At 35.5% G+C, this 23,407-nt stretch overlaps 1 protein-coding gene across 6 annotated transcripts in view; it reads left to right on the top strand.

Annotated features, from left to right (window-relative positions):
* COL4A5 (collagen type IV alpha 5 chain) overlaps window positions 1-23,407 on the top strand; it is a 370,566-nt gene that overhangs the window by 260,601 nt on the left and 86,558 nt on the right. For 5 of the 6 annotated variants that reach the window (XM_033112875.1, XM_033112869.1, XM_033112893.1 and 2 more), the window contains 9 exons: window positions 534-719; window positions 2,417-2,425; window positions 6,408-6,416; window positions 10,070-10,203; window positions 12,897-12,969; window positions 13,105-13,176; window positions 13,978-14,106; window positions 14,938-15,036; window positions 18,955-19,167. In XM_033112875.1, the coding sequence (XP_032968766.1) occupies window positions 534-719; window positions 2,417-2,425; window positions 6,408-6,416; window positions 10,070-10,203; window positions 12,897-12,969; window positions 13,105-13,176; window positions 13,978-14,106; window positions 14,938-15,036; window positions 18,955-19,167 (924 nt within the window). The remainder of the gene's footprint in view (window positions 1-533; window positions 720-2,416; window positions 2,426-6,407; window positions 6,417-10,069; window positions 10,204-12,896; window positions 12,970-13,104; window positions 13,177-13,977; window positions 14,107-14,937; window positions 15,037-18,954; window positions 19,168-23,407) is intronic. The other variant, XM_033112912.1, reaches the window with a different exon arrangement.

The raw sequence follows: 23,407 nt of genomic DNA, 5'->3' as shown, positions 1-23,407 counted from the left end.
TAGAAAAAAATGTGAAGAGTTCATATAGATTGTGATTCTAAATCTTGGATACAATGGTCTTCAGGGACACACAGAAACCATTGAAGATCTGTATCTTCCATTAGTCTCAAAATAAGTCTTCGAACATTTGGTTTAGGAATTTCCTCCAGCTATCTCTAACCTATTCTTGCAGAAACTTCATACTTTTCTAGTTTTTTTCTTTTTTTTCCTCACAGATACCCTTTGTATTAGGACACAGAGCAGTCATGTGATGATTGCTCTGTGTCCTAATACAAAGGGTATCTTTCAGGATGCAAGCTATTATTATTTCTACATTTCTATATGTGCTCTAGTAAACACTTCTGATAACAGATAATATATATTTAACAGTAAGAATGGGTTTTTTTAATGTACTGGGGATTTATTTGATAGGAGATAAAAATGACCCTAGTATATTCCATTAGTTCTAATAAGGTAGGATAGCTTTAACCTTACAGGCATACCTAATACTCAGTATCATTTAATGTGTTCTCTAATGTCACTTGCTTTCATAGGTCAAAAGGGTGATGGAGGATTACCTGGCATTCCAGGAAACCCTGGCCTTCCAGGTCCAAAGGGTGAACCAGGCTTCCAGGGTTTACCTGGTGTGCAGGGTCCCCCAGGCCCTCCTGGTTCTCCGGGTCCAGCTCTGGAAGGCCCTAAAGGCAACCCTGGGCCCCAAGGTCCTCCTGGAAGACCAGGTATGTACACAAGTAATAGGGGAATGGTCTCTTTATTAGTCCATTTATTTCATTTTGCTGCCACGTTATTCAGTCTGTAGGACTTTAGAATCTGTAATCGAAGAATTTATTACAAGTAAATAATTTGTGTTATACCATTTCCATGGCATCTAATAATTCTTTTAAGTAATATCTTTCACTATATTCTTAAGGTTGAACTAAAGCAAAACAAAATGTGAGGGGAAAAGGAAATGTGAATTTATTAGTCTTTTTATTCAATGTAAAGCTATACTGATAACCTGGCAGCAAAATGTCATCTTCATTTTTAATGTGAGCTTCTCAGCATGTCATCACAGAAATCATTTTAGTGATCACCCAATAGATGCTTGTGGTGCATACCAAAAGTGTTGCTATGTTTCTGTCATATGATCAGCAAGCAAATGTCACCAAGCACAATAAAAAAAAATATTGTCTCTAGGAAGTAGGCAATCAAATTTTTCTTCAACATCACAGCATGGTTAAATTGAATAGTGATCTCTTCATACCACCTTCATGTCTGTATTTCATTTGTCTTGTGTTAACTGCTGTAGTGCTCTCAATTTTGCATCCGATGTTCACTTTCCATTTTGTGTCTGTGCTGTGTCATTTCATTTTACTAAGTTTGGAAATGCTCATTTCACCTGGAATTAATGTTGCTGAGCCCAATCACTGGTAATAGATTAACAGATTTTGAGACTTGATATTCAATTTCTATGTTTCTGGTAACTGAAAACGTGACTTTCATTGATTTAAAAAATAAGAGAAATATAAGAAACAAAACAATTGTCTTTATCCTTTGAAAGCCTCTGACTCATTTTTAACTGTATTTAAAAATGAAAATGTCCACCTAAATTACTATAAATTCCGAAATGATTGGAGTTAATTTTAATAAAATATGCTCTAAAAACATGAATTGAATGGGATCACATACTCTGTTCAGAGGGTCATTTCAAAACCAGATTTTTATCTGATCTGATTTGACTACTTATAGAGGGTATTATTTAAAGTTTTACCATGGTTTACTGTTGAAGAAAACTGGTGAAAATCTCCTCAGCCATGTTAACTCTCCTGCATGTAGTGTAAAGAATTGACATGAATATCTTGCTTGGCTATGCATGCAATAATTCAAATAAACCAAACTATTATCCTATTTTATATTTTAATCAGCACTGTGGTATTGGTTCTTACTAGTAATGGAGCTCACTGTTGAACATTACTCTGAAATATGTTAACATAAAGACATTAGTCACAAAAGCACTTTTAAAAAGTACTTTTTCTAAAGAAATAATAACAGAAGTAGTCAGACGAAGAACACACACCTGATGAGTGTTTGTGACTTCTCAATTTGTTCATAAACAACAAACTAAAATTGAGTTTTAAACCCAATTTCCCTTAGAATTGATTGTCTTTAATCTGAGCTCATAGTAATGATTATTATAAAAATGATTTTTGGCCTTTCAAACTATGTCACATGTGCTGTTTTTATTTTAATGGTGATAATTTGGTTTATATACAGATGCATGAAAATGAGCTTTCAGAGTATTCTTTTATCAAATTAAAGTTTAACTTGAAATAAATTAGTATAATGCTTTAGTTTATTGATATTTCTAACAATTTTGCTATTTTTCCTTTTTGTTAATGATGACATTGGGCCTTGGTGAACTTGCATCCCTATCCAGGTCCTACAGGTTAGCTCCTTAACTCTAAAATAGTAACTGCATGAAGTTTGAAACTTTTTTTTATATTTTTACATATATTTATATGTATGTGTATATATAATTATATACACAGATGTATGTATATAACTGTATCTAATGTTATCAAATGTTTGAATATATTTTAAGAGCATATATGCCAATTCAGTTCTTACATGTTGATCTAGCTCTGAAAGCTGTCAGGAACATGTAGTGTCCAGTGCTTCTGTCTTTGGAAGAACCCAAAATTACTTACTTAGGAAAACTTATTTAACATTTTAAAATGCATGTATTGTATCATATTTAGTTGAAAATTTGTAATACCCAAAAGTATGTTGTATAATATTTTTACCTTAGAGTATATTTCTAATTTTTGATTTATATCTGTTGCTGTAAATGAAACTAAACTATCCTTCAAAAAGGCATTCTTTTTCAAACACTAATGTGTATTACAGATCCTGCAAATATGAAAATCTTGACTTGCCATATCTCTTGTAATTTTACAAACCATCCCATCGTCACATTTTGGGTTGTCACAAATTTCTAAATTCTACTCCTATGAAAATGGACTAATAGGCACAGAGTAAAAATAAATCAATGCAACCTGCACAAATTAGAAGCCCCTTAATCTTATTTTCATCATGTACATATACATAGTACACACCAAAGAACAGTTACCAAGAGCTATCCAATGGACAATTGCTGATTCATAAGAAAGATGTTCACCTAGTCAGGAGTAAAAAGCACCACAAATATCTGAATATGTTTATTATTATTCAAGTTAAATAGCCCTTTTCACATTTTTAAGGAGGAACTAAAAGGGGGAAAAGTATACTCCTGAGTTTTGGTTATTGGGAATGACAGGAAATTCTGTGTTCTTATGACTTTAAGATTAGTAATTTTTCAAGATTCTTTTTAGGAAGCCATCTACCTCTATATGAATTGATTCCCTAGTTTTTTACTCCCCAAAAATCCCATTATTTCGTAGAACCATGGAGTATCCAATCTTGAAGGGACCTAAATTTTACATTTGTCAAAGAGATTACTCACTAGACACTTGTTAAAGATGGCAAGACAGATTTTATTCAAGGCTATTGCAATAGGGGTGAGAGACTGAGCTCGACTCTGAATACTACAAGGACTTGTAAGGATTTATAGTCAACTAGCAGAGTGAGGGAGTCAATGGATGAAAAATTATTAAGAAGAGACATAGGTGAATTCTAGCTAAACTGACCCAATAGAATTCTTGCTAAAGGTAGGCCAAGGACTTAGATATTATGGACGGGGGTTGAGGACTGATTTAGCAGGATTCTTGCTAAAACTGAACTCAGCAGACCAAGAACAAGGCCCAAGGATGAGGCTTAGTTGAGAAGAAGGCTCATAGGAGTTTACTCAGGGAGGGAGTCTTTGTTACATATGAGAAAACTGAGGTCCAAAGAGGAACTTACTCAAGGTCACACTGTTAGTTACTGGCATAGCTGGGAATCTGACTGAGGGCTCCCCAGTGCTCAGTTAAGTGTCTGTTCTATTAGTAACATGTATCATCCTTCCACAAAGGCAGTAGTATGGCATGATGTTTGTGATCTGGCCTTTTATTCTACTTATAAATATGATAAGTGATGGAGCAAAGCTGTGCTGCCATTTTAGGAGACTCTTAGCCATTGCAGACTGGGCTCTGCTTCCACTTTCTTGTTTTGTGTTACCTCAAGATCCCCATCAACCCCTACTAACTGCTTCTTGTTTTTTCTAAATGGATGTCATCAAAAAGATTAAGACAAGTGCATGCTGTATAACTGTCGCTAAGATAAAGAGAAGACTATGTTATACTTTGAAGCAATTTTGAATCCTCCCGTCTGACTTAACATAGAAGTCTGCTGCCTTGATCACTTCCAGACTTCACTATCAACTAGATTGTTTTCTTCTGAAGCACTAGACTATTTTCAAAGAAGGAAAAAGAAAGTAGCCTCATTACTTTAAAACCAATTTAACAACTTCTCATTTACCAGATGTACTCTAAATTACATATTGTAACCTGGTATCTACAGTGTTCTCTTTGCAACAGTTGAATACTGCAACCTTAAGTGGAAGCTGGATTTAAAATTTCCCAATCAATTCATCAGTTTATCTTTACTTATTACCACTTATGTACAAGACTTCGGGTTTTTTATTTTGTTTTGTTTTTCAGTTAAACTTTGTTAGGTCATTTTGAGAACTAATGGATTGAGAGCCTCATGTACAAAATTGACTTGGCATATAACTCATTAAAATGTTACCTTTTAGCTATTAAAGTCTTAGAAGTTTTGCTATGATACGATCCAAAGTTTTCCTTGTTGCTTACTCAGACCAAAATATATTTCAGTGACATATTTTGCTATGAGTTCTTGTTATTGGTTCTTCTACATCAAACACATGTATAAAATGTCTTTACTCAAACTCTGAATTATCTTAGGTAGCAATTTTAATGTATTTAATCGTGTGGCCAGGCTCTGCTTACAGTGTTGTCTTGAGTCAGTTTGCTGTATGTAGTGTAGAAACCATTTAAATAAACAGAAGCTGATTTTCAGCTTTCTAAATTTCAAATTATAAAAGGTTTTAAAAGTTTTATACTAGGCAGCAATGGTAATGTTTTATGTTTATATGACATTCCACATTTATATTATATAATAAACTTTTATCATAGCCCCTAGAGGGCAGAGTTTGGGTCTGGCAAATTTTTGTGTTCCCTGTAGCAGCTTGCACATGGCAGATATCAGGTCAATATTTTAAAAATTGAATTTGATCTTTAAAACAACTCTGCAAGGGAGGTTAGGGCAGACACCACTATTCCCATTACGTGAGTGAGAAAACAATCTCAGAGAGACTGAATTCCCCAAAGTCCCATAGATATAGGTAGTAGAGCCAAAAATGGATCCTAGGTCTTCTAATTCCCAGGATTTAGTGCTTTAGCACAATTTATTCTCTCTGCTAACCTCAGTGTTTATAAATCATAGCAAGATTTGTAAGAAAAGGAAATTGTGTTTATAGTCAATTAACATTAACCAAGAGTTCTATTTTAGGTTTTTTAACTTTTTATTTAATGATCCTTCTTTTAATAGTTGATAGCCTGATTTAATATGTTCATTGAATAATAATAAAGTAAATGTGATATTTTCTGTTGTTTGGGGTGGGATATTGCATGCCAAAATATTTAAAAGCACCGCTTCACTGATGGTCTTCACATCTTTGGAAATTTTGACTATTTTCCAGTTCAATGGTAAACAAATATATATTGGCTTTTTCTTTTTGAGTAACTATTTCAAGTAGTAATGCACAGAAGAAAGCCTCTTGGTGAATAATGAGAAAAATCAGAATGTGGCTTTATAGAATGATTTTCAAAGAAGACAAACAGAAGTATAGTTGGTAATGGCCATTGTATACTTGTGTTTTAGTTTCTCTATTTAGTCACCTATGATCTTTGTATTTTTGTCTAATGGGGCCTTTTAATTAATTATATATCCTTGGAGCAGTCTGAACATATCAAGAAATTTGCACCTCGTGTTTTTACTAAAGGATGGCAGAGGCCAAGATAAATATTTATCCAAACTTACGCTTTGTTCTGAAAGGAATGAAAGGCTATCAATGAAATAGTACTATCTTGCCAATTTTAGTGTTTTGAGATGCTAACTTTTGGAAAGCCACAGTACCAGTGTTAACATGATGTCTTCAGTAGAATTTTCCATTTTTTGTATTAGTGAAAATTAGCAGCTTATTTCCTAGAATAAGCTCTATTTGAAAGTGTTTGGCTCTCTATACTCCTATATGGTTCTGTTTACATACTGAATATGCTATAGGAATAAAATATGCTGGCAAAGAGGATTGTTGTTTAACTTGTGCTACAATGTGAACCACTTCTAACTCATAATCTTATTTTGTACTGTGTGATGTCTGATACTGCTAACATCGATCTTTTGGCTTTGGTGAACTCTGATCTTCCCAGGTTTTCAAGGTTAGACTCTTCACTGGTCAGTTCTCTGTTTTCTTTTTTTCTTTTTCTTTTTTTTTCTTTTTTTTTTTTTTTTGGTTAATGCTTTGTATGTATGATAGGAAAAATGCACCTTTTTTGCTGTAATTCAGAAGTCATTGAAGAGTGCTGTTATCGTCAAATACCCTGTTTCCCCAAAAATAAGACCTAGCCGGACCATAGGTCTAAGGCGTCTTTTGGAGCAAAAATTAACATAATACTGGGTCTTATGTCATATAAGACCCGGTATTTTATATTATATTACATTACATTATATTACATAATATTATAAAGACCCGGTCTTATATTATAGTAAAATAAGACCGGGTCTTATATTAATTTTTGCTCCAAAAGACGCATGAGAGCTGATGGTCTGGCTAGGTCTTATTTTCAGGGAAACATGGTACTACCTGCTCTGGTAATTTAACATTTTGGTGAAGGTAATGTGACTTGTTTATAATCAAGTTTGAAATGACATTCAGTCTTTGTAATTTGAATTATTTACAATAGGTAAACCATATATAAAAACATGTTGAATTTTAAATAGAAATACCCTTTTTTTTTTATCTTTAAGACTGCATTAAGATATTTAGGTAGGCATCTGGCCCATTTGTAATCTCTGCACATTGATTTTATTTTCTTGAATTTTTGCTGCCTGAAATTGCTCTGATCTGTTTTCATGGCTATTTACCATTATAGAAGATAACTATTGAATACTGTTAAAAATAAATCTTATATGTTCCTTATGTCATTATCGAATCATTAATTTAAAGTTGAGGGACTAGAACAGCAGGTCTGAATGAATAGCATATAAACTTCCCAATACTTCATTTTAATTGCAAAAAGAACAATGTCCATAACATGGCTAGCATTTTTTTTTTAAATGATAACAATGTTCTGATTACTTTTCAGACTCTGGAAGAGGGACATAAAATATTCCCTGTCATTATTAGACTGGTTCACAGATAGTTTATTTTTCTTTTAATAAACTGATTAGCTACCTGATTTCTAGTCCAAATTGTACATTACAGATGAAAATAACAATTTTGCTTAGAAAATCCTATCTAGGGGGTTTAAAATCAGCAGTTGTTTTTTGTTTGTTTGTTTAAATATAAACTACTCCAACACTTTCTTTATGATCGGGAAGCGAATTTCTGAGTGCGTCTGTCTGGTTGCTGGGCTAGAGTGACCATATGATTTAAATTGTTCAAAGATAAAACGATTGTTTTATTGTTGTGGACCTGCTTCCTCTTTCTTATGTGCCATATAGTGTTATATTATGAAATAACATAGAAATAGTTGAAAGATTAAAAACAGGCTCATATTTTAAAGACATAATTATAGTCATAATAACAATAATTTTTAAAAACCTCTTACACAGTTCTTAATCTGTGCCAGGCACTGTGTCAAGTAATTTATACATATTACTTCTTTAATCCTGGGAACAACCTGAAAAAGTAAGTTGTTCCTACTTTAAAGTAAGAATTTCCATTTTAAAAAAGAGAAAATTGAGGCCAAAGAGATTAATAAACTTGCTAAAGTCAAGCAGCTAATGATTAATGGAGATGGGATTCCAACCCAGCGTTCTAGCTCGAGTTGCATTGTGAATCTGTATGCCATGCTTCCTTGTTAGCATGTAGCCATTGATTCTGGTCTTAAGAAAATTGGAAAGAGAACTGAAATCCGAATTTTATTTCAGATCAAAAAGATGACTCTGTTTTTTTTATTGGGGAATATTGGGGCACAGTGTGTTTCTCCAGGGCCCATCAGCTCCAAGTCATCCTTCAATCTAGTTGTGGAAGGCGCAGCTCATCTCCAAGTCCAGTCGCCGTTTTCAATCTTTAGTTGTAGGGGGCACAGCCCACCATCCCATGCGGGAATTGAACTGGCAAACTTGTTGTTGAGAGCTCACACTTTAACCACCTGAGCCATCCAGCCACCCCTCTGGAAGCTCAGCAGTAGCTCATTGTCTTCAATCTAGTTGTGGAGGGCACAGCTTACTGGCCCATGTGGGAATTGAAGCGGCAACCGTGTTATTCACAGCTCACACTCTAACCAACTGAGCCATCCAGCCACCCAAAAAGATGACTCTTTGTGAAGGATGGCAACTAGACTTTTGGTGATGATCACTTTGTAATATATACAGGTGTCGAATTACAATAGTGTACACCTGAAACTTATATAATATTCGAGTGTTTCACCTAGACGGACAATCACCTCTAATGCGATTTTTAGAGCAAAAATTAATATATAAGACCTGGTCTTATATTATAGTAAAATAAGGCACGGTCTTATATTAATTTTTTTTACAAAAGACGCATTAGAGCTCATTGTCTGGCTAGGTTTTATTTTTGGGGAAACACGGTATATACCAATTTTGCGTCAGTAAAATAGATAACCCTTTGTCTATATGTAAGCATGAATTCAGTATTTTAAATTCACATGCCTATAATATTTCCTTCAAAAATAATTTAAAATGGAATTTTAAATTACGTATCTTCCTTTTTTTGTTGAAACCAATGAAAAACTAAGATTACTAGAGGACAGAAAAGGTATAAGGGCTAACTATTGACTGTTCATTATTTAGGGCTTTATAATTATTTTCTTAAGGCAGAAGTACTCAGTCTCAACCTCAGCCACTGCTTAGCACTCTGCAAGCAAGTTGACAGCTATTTCCCATCTAGTGACAAAAGATGTCACCATTGATAAGATCTTGGTTGCTTGATGGATGTGATATCTTTATTTAGAAAGAAAAGTTAAAACATAGTATAAGGAAAAGAGCTTAGCAAAATTCCATTTTAAATTATTTATTCACAAGGTATATGCAGAATTCTTTACTTTTCTTCAGAAATATTGAAAATGTAAAGACTCTGAAAACATTGTTAAAATAAATTCAAAAGTGCTATATTGAATCAGTGAATTTATCACACTTTAAAATATTCTCATGTATTAAGCATGTCACTAAAATGAAAATTAAACAGTTTGCTTAAGTAACTATCTTCATTGCATAGTAATAGAAACTCAATAAAAGTAACTACTTACAAGTAATCAATTTGATTTTAATCACATTAAGACAAATGGTTTGAATCCCTGATTGCCCTATAGCAGTGATTCTTAAAGTGTGATCCAAAACCAGCAGCTTTATCCACAGGGCACTTGTTTATCTACAAGGCATTTGCTAGAATGCAAATTCTTGGGCCCATCCCCAGCCTTAATGAATCGGAAACTCTGGGGGTGAGCCCAAGAATGTGTTTTACCAAGCCCTCTGGGGGATTCTAATACATGTTCCAATTTGAGAACATTGCTTTATGGTGTCTTTTTCTTTTGACTTAAATCAAACACTTAAGGATTACAAAAGCAATCTTTATTATGTTCTGAGTCCTTTTTTTAGATAGGTACTTATTGTATTTAATATATAATAACACGCAAACTGAAAGTATCTGGAAACCAGTGTTAATAACAACAACAATAAAAGCCCAATTTACATTAGAGAGTCAGCATAGGTCTATGTGTTTTAATATACTCTGGATTTTATTCTGCAAACTAATAGAATTTAGGTCACTGATATTTTAAAAGCCTGACTTTTATTCTACTTTTATGCTATACTAACATGTGGTCATTTGTTGTGCATTATCAAGGTCTACCAGGTCCAGAAGGTCTCCGGGGTCTCCCTGGGAATGGAGTTATTAAAGGAGAGAGAGGAAACCCAGGCCAACCTGGGCAACCTGGTTTGCCTGGTTTAAAAGGAGATCAAGGACCACCAGGACTCCAGGTAGGATGTGGGAGTAGATATTTGATGAGAAAGGGATGTGGGTGTTCACAATCAAAATGAGTATTCCATGGTGCATTATTTTAATGAGCATTTACTGGTCAAGGCTCTGTGCATGGTTCACTGGTGAATTACAAAGAAAAAGGCAAGTTTCCTATCTTCTTCCAACTAAAGGGACTTTGCTACCTTTTGTTAAAGAGTTCCTCAAAAGATAATTTACCTGGAGTTTTTGGTATGTATAGTATTTAGATTTGCGAAACCTTCATTTCAGTGAAAACAAATTTATAAAAAGAGACATATATCAGAGCATTGCATGGGGAGGAGTGCACTCATAGAGAAGCAATTATGGTGAGTATGGATATTTTAGACTTTGAAATTAGATAGGATTAGGGTCAACTTTCAGCATCACTGTATACTTCTGCTTTGTGACTATGGGGAAGGCAGATAGACACTTTGGGTTTCTGTCTTCACCAGTAAAAAGAGAATAATAGCACATTCCTGCATCTGTATTCATGTGCGTTCCACCTTGGTTTGAGTGACCCAGAAAGTCATTAGTTTTGTGGATCCTCAAAGCTTCCTCCATTAATTCAGGAGGATTGTTAGATTTGGCAGCCAACACAGTTCGGGCTCAATCTTTGAAATCTGGGGCTGCTTTGTATAGCAGGAAAAAAAATCTGAAGAAACAACCCTTAAAGCTTTCCAACAACTAACATGTTTTTCTCATGTCATCACTATTTTTCTAGACACCTAGACTTAAAATTTAGTCTTCTCTTTATTCATTCTCTACTGTCACTCCCTACCTCATTCATTTTCCATGTATTTCCAGTTCACATGTAACTATGCCTGATTCAAGACTATCTGATACCAATATTTTATCAATTTGTTATCAAGTTCTATTCATTTTCTTTTGTGCAATTTATTAATAGTTCTTACATTGTACCTTTTCTAGTTTTTTATTTGGAAATAACATTAAGTTTATAGAAAAATTTCAAGAATGGTGAAAAACCTCCCATGTATCATTTACTCAGATGAACCAATTGTTAACGTTTTGCCCCATTTGCTCTCTGTATGTTATGTATATGTGTGTGTGTGTGTGTGTGTGTAATTATAGATTTATATATATATATATTTTCTGATGAAACATTTGAGAATAAGTTATATCTGTCATGCCCGTTTACCACTAAATACTACAATGCATAAATTTTCCTAAGATTAAAGCTATTCTTTTATATAACCACAGTATAGTTATCAACTTCAGGAAATTGAGCATCAATATAATACTTTTATTTCTACTTTACATATTCGAATTGTGTCACCTGACCTCATAATGCCCTTTATAGCATTTTCCCCCTCCAATATAGGATCCAGATCAAATCATAAATTGCATTTAACTGTCATATGTCTTCACTATCACTTAATCTGAAAGTTTCTAAACCTATTTTTTTCTTTCCTGATCTTGACATTTTTGAAGAAATGTAGCCCTCTCCCATTTAAAAAAAATAGAATATTCCTTCTTTTGTGTGCTATTTCTTCAGGATTTGCATCCCTAGCTGGAATACTACATGAGTGATGTGTCCTTCTCAGATATGGAGGCCCACGATGTTTATCTGCCCCTTGTTGGTGATCTTAATTTTGATCACCTCATCAAGTTGTTATGGGGTTTCTCCACTGTATGGTTAGTTTTCCCCCTTGTAATTGATAAGCAAAACTACAGGAAGGGACATTAAGATCATGTAGATATACTGCTCCTCATGAAAATGTCCCCTTAGATTTAATATATATTTATGATTTTTGCCTAAACCAGTCAATACTGGGATAGTTGCAAATGATGATTTTCCAATTCTAGCACTACCACTACATATACCAGTCAGCCCTACTGTAAGCAAGAGCCTCCATTTTCTTCAATCTATTGTCCATTTATTATCCGTATCGACTCAGAAATTATCTTTTTTTAATAACTTACAATCTTTTAAACTCTCACTATATATTTTGATGCTTAAATTGTCTTAGATTTGGGAACCCCTTCAAGCTGGATCCTATGTCTTTCTGACATGCCGCTCTTTTTTTTTTTTAACATTTTCTCACATTTTTGAGTAATAAGATGTACCAGGCTTGCCCCTTTTCCATTCCTACTAACAAGAGTTTTGTTGTCCCAGTTATTCTTCCTTTAGGTCCATTCTAGAGATATCTCCAACTCTTCTTTCCATAGTTTTCCTGGCCCTGAAACCCAGTTAATTAATAGGCCCTACTATGTCTTTTTTGCTAATTCTTTCAGACATTATCATTTTTGCACTTGTGATTCTAATCCAAGCATTTATCACTTCAGGGATACACTAAAAAAAAAAGAAGTGTCTTTGCTAATGATAATAAAGTAATAACTACCATTTATTAAGTACATACCCCATGCCAGTCAGTTTTCTAAGTACTTAATATAAACTACCTCATTTAACCCTTACAACAGCTCTATGAAGTAGATACTATTATTTTCTCTATTTACATGTGAGAAAGCTATAAATCAAAGAGGTCAAATAATCAGCTCAAGCTCACACAAGCTAATAAGAGGTAAAATTGGAATTTGAATCCTGGAAGTTTGACTCCAGAGCTAGTGCTGTAAATCACTATGCAATACCACCTATTCCCTCACTCTCCCCCGCCACCCCCCATTTTTTCTAAAATGAATGATTTTATTTATTCAGGGTAATCCTGGCCGGCCAGGTCTCAATGGAATGAAAGGAGATCCTGGTCTCCCTGGTGTCCCAGGATTTCCAGGTATTTGAAGGGATGTTTTGAGGTTACCCCTTTATAGTAAATACATTTGGGACAAGATACCCATTTTCTGATTTGGCTGGGTAAAGGCTGTCGTCCTGTTGCTCTGCTGTGCAGTTGTATGTACCTTCATTGCAGGCATGAAAGGACCCAGTGGATTACCTGGTTCAACTGGCCCTGAGGGGCATCCAGGCCCTATTGGCCCCCCAGGTAAGACTTATTCCTGTAGCTAGTTATACATGATACTTAAATGCACTGAAGAATTTGAAAGTTTGCACTCCTCCCTTCAACCAAACTTTCAGAGTCTTAGTCCCCAACAACTGAAGGGAAATAAAACTCTCCCTCTATTTACTAACCTCTCAAGCTCTCTATTTTATTTAAAAAATATTGAGAGCAGACCTTTTATGTTTAAGATAGATGCAGGACCAACAAAAATGCCTCACTTAGATTTTTATTGGCTATTATACTAATTTTCCCATATTCAGTTGAATAGATCACAAGAGCAAGTCACATTAAGTATGGTTGTATATTTTTAATATGAAAAATAGTTTTGTTATTTTTTTTTCCCCTGAGAGACTTCTACAGTTTTCCTGTAAACTGAAATAGAGCATCTGCTAAATTCCCCTATTGCTCTAGTGGGTCCCTCAACAAACACAACAAACAAGAACTACAAATGATGCTACAATCAGAATGGACTTCTCAGTAAATAGAATTGTCTTCCCCTGACACCAATGTTCACAGATTTGAAATGAATTATACTTTCTAGTAAGTGAGCCATGCTTCAAGGCTTGAAAATAGTGACAATATGCCTAATATTTTCATTGACCTGAAGAAAAAATATTTTGCAGTCTTCTGGTGAGATAATGATAGTTTCCCCAAACATGGCAACATTCCAGTACATGTAACTTGTTTCTCTCACACCAGTTCTTATTCTGACTTTAGGTTCTTTGGCATCCATTCCTTCTGACCTTTCTCTTCCCTACCTTCAAATTTGTGTGTTTTTCCTCTGAGGTCCCCCTGGATTACCTGGTCCTTCAGGACAGAGTATTATAATCAAAGGAGATGCAGGTCCTCCAGGGGCCCCAGGCCAGCCAGGATTTAAAGGTCTGCCAGGACTACCAGGACCTCCAGGATTACCAGGTACCTTTGCAGATCATCTTTTTAAGCCTTACCTATTTGAGAACATTTCCTTAATTCTTTAACTTGTCAGAATTTGTCTCTGACAATAGGAGTGTCAGCAACTTGTAGAATACCAGACCACCACAGGTCTGATTTCCTCTTTTTGTATTTAATTTTAATTTCTCATGCCCTAATTTCTTTTAGGCCCAGTCCAATTTCTTCTAGCTCCTTTGGGTATTCTAATTTGAATGATTAGGTTAATATTGTTAAAAACACTGTAATGAAATTAATTTGCATTTAAGATCTGGTACTTCCTCTATCCCAACTAACCAGAAGGATAGAAGGCTGATTTCTTGAGCCATCAATTCTCCACTGTGAGTCCTCATGATTTTTAAACTAAATCCTTTCTAGTTGGCCATTTGACTCTATGTTTACAGCCAACTTTGCTTATTTAAAAAAGCTAGAAAATAATTTCAGTCTTTCTCTCTTAAGTGACTGAGTGGCAATCTTTCCATAAATAAAATGTACCAGGTAGTAACAGCCTTAGTTATGATAGGAAAGATAACAAAAGTTGGGCTTTGCACTCCTATTTTGTTCTAAAGGCAAAGAGAACACAACTGACTGTCATAGTATGGGAAACTCCACAGAGGCAAATGGATTGTTTAAAAATGATACTAAATCCTTGTCTGCTTCTTTTTTCCTGGGTTTGAGCTATTGCTTTATTTATCTGGATTAAAGACAAAACCAGATTATGAATTATGTGACACTCAAGGGCCTTAAATCTCATAAATCTATCTGGATGTTGAATTATTCTACGTCCATTTAGAAACCTTATTTATTTTTTTCCTGTAGGTCCAATTGGCCCTCCAGGAGATCCTGGACGCAATGGACTCCCTGGCTTTGATGGTGCAGTAGGGCGCAAAGGAGACCCAGGTCTCCCAGGCCAGCCAGGTGAGACAAGTAAAACACTGCTTGTGATACTAATCTTTAAGTCTGGGAGACATTTGGACATATGACCTCCATTTGGAGCTGTGAGAGCCTCCTCTTGAGAGAGGACAGCTAGCTGGTGAATCTATTGCTGGGGAACAGATACAAGGAGTTCTGCCAGTATAAGAGAAACATAGAAAGGATGGTTTTATATATGTGTTTAGAGCACTGGAAAACCCAGCTCTTCCTCAAAATGGGGATTTTCCAGGTATTCACTGTATTTACCTGTTCTGATAATTTTCTATATGTATCCTGTGACCATCTTGAAACTATTGTGAATCCTTCAACATTTGAAAATATCACAGTAGAGTACAATTTCCCCCGTAAAAAATATAATTTCAAAGTTGAAGTGATCTCCATAGAGCTTTGAGACTCACAGTACCTTCATATATTGAGATGACAAATTGATATACAGGGTGTTTTTAAAGATTTTTTTATTGGGGAAGAGGAACAGGACTTTATTGGGGAACAGTGGGTACTTCCAGGATTTTTTCCAAGTCAAGTTGTTGTCCTTTCAATCGTAGTTGTGGAGGGCGCAGCTCAGCTCCAGGTCCAGTTGCCGTTGTTTGTTGCAGGGGTGCAGCCCACCATCCCTTGAGGGAGTGGAACCAGCAACCTTGTGGTTGAGAGGACGCTCTCCAACCAACTGAGCCATCCGAGAGCTCAGTGGCAGCTCAGCTCAAGGTGCCATGTTCAATCTTAGTCACAGGGGGCAGAGCCCACCATCCCTTGCGAGAGTCGGGTAGTCAAACCAGCAACTTGTGGTCGAGAGCCCACTGTCCCATGTGGGAATCGAACCGGCAGCCTTCCGTGTTAGGAGCATGGAGCTCCAACCGCCTGAGCCACCGGGCCAGCCTGATACGCAGGTTTTTGAGGTCACTCATTAATAGGTGCTTCTGATAATATTGTATTGGTATCTACTAGTTTCCAAACTGTACAAAACCTACTTCCAAAAGGAATTTGAGACAATTTGCAATAAAAATACACTAAAGTAAGATAGCTATAATAGAAGTAAAATATTATAAACTCAATAGATTTTTAGTATGTGTTAGCAACTCTAGGTAATATAAATATAATTCTAAATAATATGAACATAAAGAGTTTGTATTGACTAAAAATATCAGTAGCAACAAGGCAGAGTGATGATACCTATGGCCTTCCTAGAACCAACACCGTGTCATTTCATTAACTGTATTTCTAGGGAAAAAGTAAGTTAATGTCATCTTCATCACATATGAGCATTGCTGTGAAGTTTTTCCAAAATGAAAATCTATACACACGGTGGCCAAAGGCCTGTATAAAAAGAGAATTTTAAAATGACCTCAAATCAAGAGGCTAAATGCAGAAAGGGAACCAGTGGTAGATTGAAAATAGACACTTTCAAAAGGCTTCTTTATCCAATCATCTATCAAAGGACACTTTGATTGTTTCCATGTCTTGGCCACCGTAAATAAAGCTGCAATGAACATCAGAGCACATATATCTTTACGGATAAATGTGTTCACATTTTTTTGGGTAGGTACACAGAAGAGGGATTGCTGGGTCATATGGTAATTCTATTCGTAATTTTTTGAGGAACCTCCACACTGCCTTCCATAGCGGCTGCACCAGTCTACATTCCCACCAACAGTTTATGAGGCTTCCTTTTTCTCCACAGCCTCTCCAACACTTGTTACTATTTGTCTTGTTGATGATAGCCATTCTGACTGGGGTGAGGTGATATCTCATTGTGGTTTTTATTTGAATTTTCTCTGATGATGAGTGATGTTGAGCATTTTTTCATGTCTGTTGGCCATTTGTATGTCCTCTTTGGAGAAATGTCTCTTCAGGTCCTCTGCCCATTTTTCAATTGGGTTGTTTATTTTTTTCTTGTTGAGTTGCATGAGTTCCTTGTATACTTTGGATATTAGCCCCGTATCAGAGGCATTGTTTGCAAAAATCTACCATTTGGTTGTTGTATATATACACAATGGAATACTATTTTGCCATAAGAAAAGATGAAATAGTGCCATTTACAACAACATGAATGGATCTTGACATTATTATGGTGAGCAAAATAAGTCAGACAGAAAAAGTCGAGAACCATATGATTTCACTGATATGTGGTATATAAACCAAAAACAACAAAAGAACAAGACAAACAAATGAGAAACAAAAGCTCATAGACACAAACAATAGTTTAGTGGTTACCAGAGGGTAAGGGGGGAGGCGAGTGGTAGATGAGGGTAAAGGGGAACAAATATATGGTGATGGAAGGAGAACTGACTCTGGGTGGTGAACACACAATGGGATTTATAGATGATGTACTACAGAATTGTACACTTGAAATCTATGTAACTTTACTAACAGTTGTCACCCCAATAAACTTTAATTAAAAAAAGAAGAAGAACAAGACACACAAATGAACGAACAAAAACTCATAGACACAGACAATAGTAAAGGGAATCCAATATATGGTGATGGAAAGAGAACTGAGTCTGGGTGCTGAACACACAATGTGGTATATAGATGATATAATACAGAATTGTACACCTGAAATCTATGTAACTTTACTAACCATTGTCACCCCAATAAACTTTAATTTAAAAAAAAAACTTAAAACAACAAAAGAACAAGACAAATGAAGAAACAAAAACTCATAGACACAGACAATAGTTTAGTGGTTACCAGAGGGTAAGGGGGGTGAGGGGTGGGAGATGAGGGTAAGGGGGATCAAATATATGGTGATGGAAGGAGAACTGACTCTGGGTGGTGAACACACAACATGATATATAGATAATATATTACAGAATTGTACACTTGAAACCTGTGTAAGTTTACTATCCTTTGTCACCCCAATAAACTTTAATTAAAAAAAAATTAAAAGACTTCTTTAGACTGACCTACCTGTTCTCTAAACAAAAAAGTATGCCTGAGAATAATTCCCCTGACAGATTCGAAGGAAAATGTTTTTCACCACTTAAATTGGCAGATTGATGATAACCACACCCTTCCTTTCTTGTTGATGAACAAAACTGCAGGCTGAAATTTTGTCATGGAGTTTGGATTCCTTTAGTACAGCAAGAGACTAGATAATATTGAGACTCTCCCAATAAGTCTCACTTCTTCCCATCTAATATTCCATTCACCCCGTATTTATTTAGTGCCTAACGTCATCAACCAATCCTAGGAGGGGGAATATATATATATATATATACACACATATATATATACACACACAGAGAGAGTGCCAATAAAATGTATACACAGTTTAAGATAAAATCTCTTAAAATGTGTATACATTTTTTTTGCAACCCCGGTATATATACCTCTTTGAGGGCAGGGACCATATTTTGTTTATCTCCACATCAGTGATATCTAACATCGCTTTTATAGACACTCTATAAATATTGACTATATTAACTAATCAGGGCAGACGGGTGGCTCAGTTGGTTAGAACGCAAGCTGTGGGCAACGGGGCTGCCGGTTTGATTTCCAAATGGGCCAGCAAGCTGCGCCGTAGGCAACTAGAATGAAGTCAAGGAGCTGCCGCTCAGCTACCAGGTGGCCAGATGGCTCAGCTGGTTGGAGCGCGGGCTCTCAACCACAAGGTTGCCTGTTCGACTCCATAAGGGATGGTGGGCTGTGCCCCCTGCAACTAGCAACGGCAACTGGACCTGGCGCTGAGCTGCGCCCTCCACAACTAAGATTGAAAGGACAACAACTTGACCTGGAAAAGTCCTGGAAGTACACACTGTTCCCCAATAAAGTCCTGTTCCCCTTCTCCAATAAAATCTGGAAGAAGAAAAAACTAATCAAATGAGGTCATAATGTTTTGTTAATAGCCATAATAGTGGATCAGAGCTTACTTAATCTTGTATACTGATGATTCCATGGAAATAGGTACCCGTGGTTTGGATGGCCCCCCTGGGCCAGATGGATTGCAAGGTCCCCCAGGTCCCCCTGGAACTTCCTCTGTTGCCCATGGATTCCTCATCACACGTCACAGCCAGACAACAGATGCACCACAATGCCCACAGGGAACTGTCCATATTTATGAAGGCTTTTCTCTCCTCTATGTACAAGGAAATGAAAGAGCTCACGGTCAAGACTTGGGTGAGATAATTGGCATCTTATTTCTTACTATGTATTTTGTTTTTGTTTTGAAAATCCTTTTGGGTTCCAGAGTAGCCTTGTCCAAAGTGCATCTCTCTATGTCTATTCTTTTGGGGCTTCCAAATTGAAGACCATGTCCAGGGCAGCTAAATATATTCACTATGAGTTTTAAATAAATAATATTTAACTTTAAACTCAAAGCATTAATTAGCCTGCTATGAGGTACAATTTTTGGCCTAAAGCAAGGCATTTTGAAAAGGGCCACCTTTACTTTTCAGTATAGCAGCTACTTGAGTGGGCATGTTTATAACTAATGGGAGATAGTTTCATCTTCTCTGACACTGGTCTTCATCAAGTTGACAGATAAGTTCTGAAGACAATCTTGATTTCTAGATCAAATAATGTAAGGCCATTGCTTAATTATGCTTGTTTATAGTTCCTAAAGTAAGTGCCTTGGCTTTATAAAGTATTATCAGAGTAGTTTAAAGCTACATAAAGGATTATATTTCCATATAAAATCCATATCATTTAATGTGTTCCCATGCCTCTTCTCTGTAATGGGGTGGACAGTTGGTTGATGAGATGCAGCTGGACTGGATGACTCTCAAGACCTCTTGCAGTCCCCAAGATTTCTTTTCCGGAATTTTGACTTTAGATTTTGAGTCCCAGTTGTTTGACCTGGGGCTGCCTATTATAAGAATCACTATCCCCTTTGCCTCCATAAAGACATTTAAGAAGATATTCTGGGCTCCCAGTTTCTGGGGTCTCTGTGGTAAGAGGCCTCCTGAGGTTTTTTTAGCCATGCCATTCTGTGAAAACAGTTCTGCAGCAGTGGAGACCTCCAGAGGTCTGCTCTGCTTACTCTGTTCTCAGGGCATATGCCACACCTGCCAGGCACTTCTGTCCCACCAGAGTAGACAAATCCATTTACATGGAAGCCAATAGTCACGGGTCATTTTATGAAGCCAAATAAAATCGGAGTTTACCCAACTACTCTCTTCTTCTTCTTTTCATCTTTCCACTGCTACTTTTCCTTCCTTCTTTTGCTTTCTTTATGTAAAATCTTCTTTTTCTAATTTTTCAATAAACAAATCTCTGTTATGAAAATAATCTTTTAAAAAAAGAAAATACTCTTATTCTTTTAGATAATTCTCTCTAGTCTTTTGCCCATAAAATTATTTTCCTTTTGGTCCATTCTTTCTTAACAGAGTCTAACTTATACCCATAATCAAGCTTCTAAACTTCAAATCTTTAACCCATCAAGTCAGTAGAAACCATTAGAAGTGTTTGAGCACCATGAAATTAAAAAAATGTAATGCAGAGGCACACTGTCCCCCAGTATTGCCCAATAAAGTTTGTAGGAAAGAAAAAAAAGTGACATTTCCTTTAAAAAATGTTATACAGAGAGAAAATGGGATCTGCTCACTGTAACTTTTCAAAATGCAGGTATGTGGTCAAACAAGGGCTGTCGTAGATGCATTCATACTTGGTGGCTACAAATTGGCCCTGACTTGGGCCTCAGACATAAGAAAGCCAGGATAGGCCCAAGATCCCAAGGGTGATCCTGGATAGCAGAGTCTCTGCTGGAGCTCACACAAGCATTAAATTGATGGCTAAGCAAAGAATATAGGCAGCTATAACTTTGATGTTAAACAATCAGTTGATCAAATAAATACACAGTCTGTGTTGGATCATTGAAAGGATTATGGTATGTAAAAAGGAGGGTTGAAGAATACTCAGATTGAATACTAAAACTATTCTGTCTGGGAGGGAAAAAAAAACATACTAAGAACTGTTAGTCTGGTAAAGCTTTATAATTTTATAATATGGGAGGCATTGAGAGTTCATGAGATCACCCTCTCTTCGAAAATTTTGAAACTGTAACCCAGAATTCTGCATCATTGTGGGCAGCCTACAGCACAGATGCAACCAAACACTCCTGATCTTATCCTTGTGGGCTTCCTTTTATATACCTCCTCCTTTTCTTTCTGAGACAAAGGATACTTCCAGCTCTGTCCCTAATTAGGCAATAATATTAGTTTTATTTTTAAAGTACTTTATGAGAAAGCATTTTCATATTTATTATTCAGTTTGATTCTCACAACATGGTCAAGAAAGATATAAGACAAGTATTGGCGGTTTTTTTTTCCACTTCATACAAAGAAAAATGAAAACACTGGCTAAGGGGATAAGTGACTTATTCAAAGCCACACACTCAGAAACTGATGGAGATAAGAATTGAATCCAACACCTACTAATTCTAAATCCATTCGTTTTTCAATTTGTCATTTACTTTCACATGACCTTGACTGAGTCAGTCACCTCTCTCTGAGCCAGTTCATTTTTTCTGAAAAAATATAAATTAGACTAAATCAATGATTTCCAACCTGAGGAACTTTGGAAAAGATTCCTATGCCCATTCCAAACTTATTGTATAAAAATTCCCAGTTATTCTGAAGATCCACCAGGTTTAAGAATTCTTGGTCTTTTACCAGTCATCTTCAGTCTGATAAGCATTCTCCTTTGGATACATGAGGAATTTCCAAGAGATATACATAAATAATTTTAAAGAAATCTATTTTCAAATCTTCCACTTTCATATGTTCTTTCTCCTAAAGTTGAACTGCCGGTGTGTATGCTTTGGAGAATCCCCTTTCATCCTTTCACTATCACCCATCTTCCACCCTATGAAAGAATCATACTATGGCACACTGCCTCGAAGTGTGAAAACCTTGGGGGGACAAATTCAAAGGGACGATTCAAAATAATGGTTTTGTTAAAGTCCACATTAACTGAGGCTCTATGATTCACTTCTAATTCATCTCATTAAGAAATGCATTTCTAATACAAGTTTACTTTTAATGTTTAGTAATTATCAAAGTTTATAGTATCTATATTTTTGATCATTTGTGAATTAATAATAACTATAATGATGGCAATTCAAAATAAAATATTAACATGTAAAGCCTTATGGTCACAGAAAGTTTTTAGAAGTTATTTTTAAATTTTCGTTTCAAAGAAATATGATACAGTAGTCAGTACAAGACTTTCAAAAACAAAAAATACATTAGGACAAAACTGTGTGAGAGAAGTGGAATGGAAATATATTTTCCAAATGCAAAAGGAACATTTAATCATTTCCAGTTGCTGTTGTTATTGTTCTCTTTCCATTTACTTTAATTAAAGAAAATGTTTAACAGTTACCTTTGAGAAGTAGACGATGAGAGCTTGTAATTTTCAACATCACAAAATACTTTTAGTGTTTGAATATTTTTACAGAAATCAGGCATTAATTTTGAAAGAATAATTTCTGATTATTAAAGACGATAAAGTTTATATACTTTTAAAAATGTTTATTGTTTTTTGTTTTCTGTTTTTTTATTTTCGTTTTTTGGTTTTTTGGTTTTTTTGGTACAAGAGCAGCATTATTCTTATTTTCCCAACACAGCATGCAGCTATAAGGTTGTTGTTTTTTTTAAGAAAAATAATTATGTATGTATGCAATTCCACTTAATAAATTGTAGATAATAGTAGAAAATGATAGACCTTGTTAAATTGTATATGTAGAAGTTTCAAAAAAGAGCAAACTGAATAGTATTCCTTCCTCCTGCTTACCTCTCCCCAGGAAAGACCTTGCCTACCTTTCCCCAGGAAGCTGAATTTAATCCATATTGTTAGGTTTCACATGATTACATTGAATACATTTAAAAGAATGATATAAAAGTTTGTTTTCAAATATAAATATTCACAAAACACTAGAAATGACGGCTGGCAACGTTGAAATTTGATTTCCAAAGTCTTAGCCTCAGTATTAAAGAATAGAGTATGGATGGGTGGGTTTGGAGCTGAGAGACAATAACTCAATAACTGGTACAGTATCAATTTAAACTTCTGATGAAACATTTTAAATATCAACTTAAAAATGTGTGATGGGGTACATCATTTTTCATCATTCTTTTGTGAGTAAATGAGAAAAGGAAGACCTGATCACTGGTAGAGATAAACTCTGTTGCCCCTACCAGCCCAAAAATCCAAAAGCTCTAGTTGTTCTTTTAATTTTTTTCCCTTCATTTCTCTCTTATTTTTTTCCTTTTTGTTAGTCACTTACTAACCTGTCCGTGGTTGCTCTACATATTGGTCAGCACTACAGTTGTCCCTAGACTTAAAGAGATTGCAAACCCACACAAGATACATACTGGGGATGTCTTAGAAGAATAGAGGGAAGCCTGGAGAGGAAATG

Source organism: Rhinolophus ferrumequinum, chromosome X, assembly GCF_004115265.2.
Source record: "Rhinolophus ferrumequinum isolate MPI-CBG mRhiFer1 chromosome X, mRhiFer1_v1.p, whole genome shotgun sequence".
Classification (NCBI taxonomy): Eukaryota; Metazoa; Chordata; class Mammalia; order Chiroptera; family Rhinolophidae; genus Rhinolophus; species Rhinolophus ferrumequinum.
Note: the sequence above shows the minus strand (reverse complement) of the source record. Positions and strands in the feature narration are given on the sequence as shown.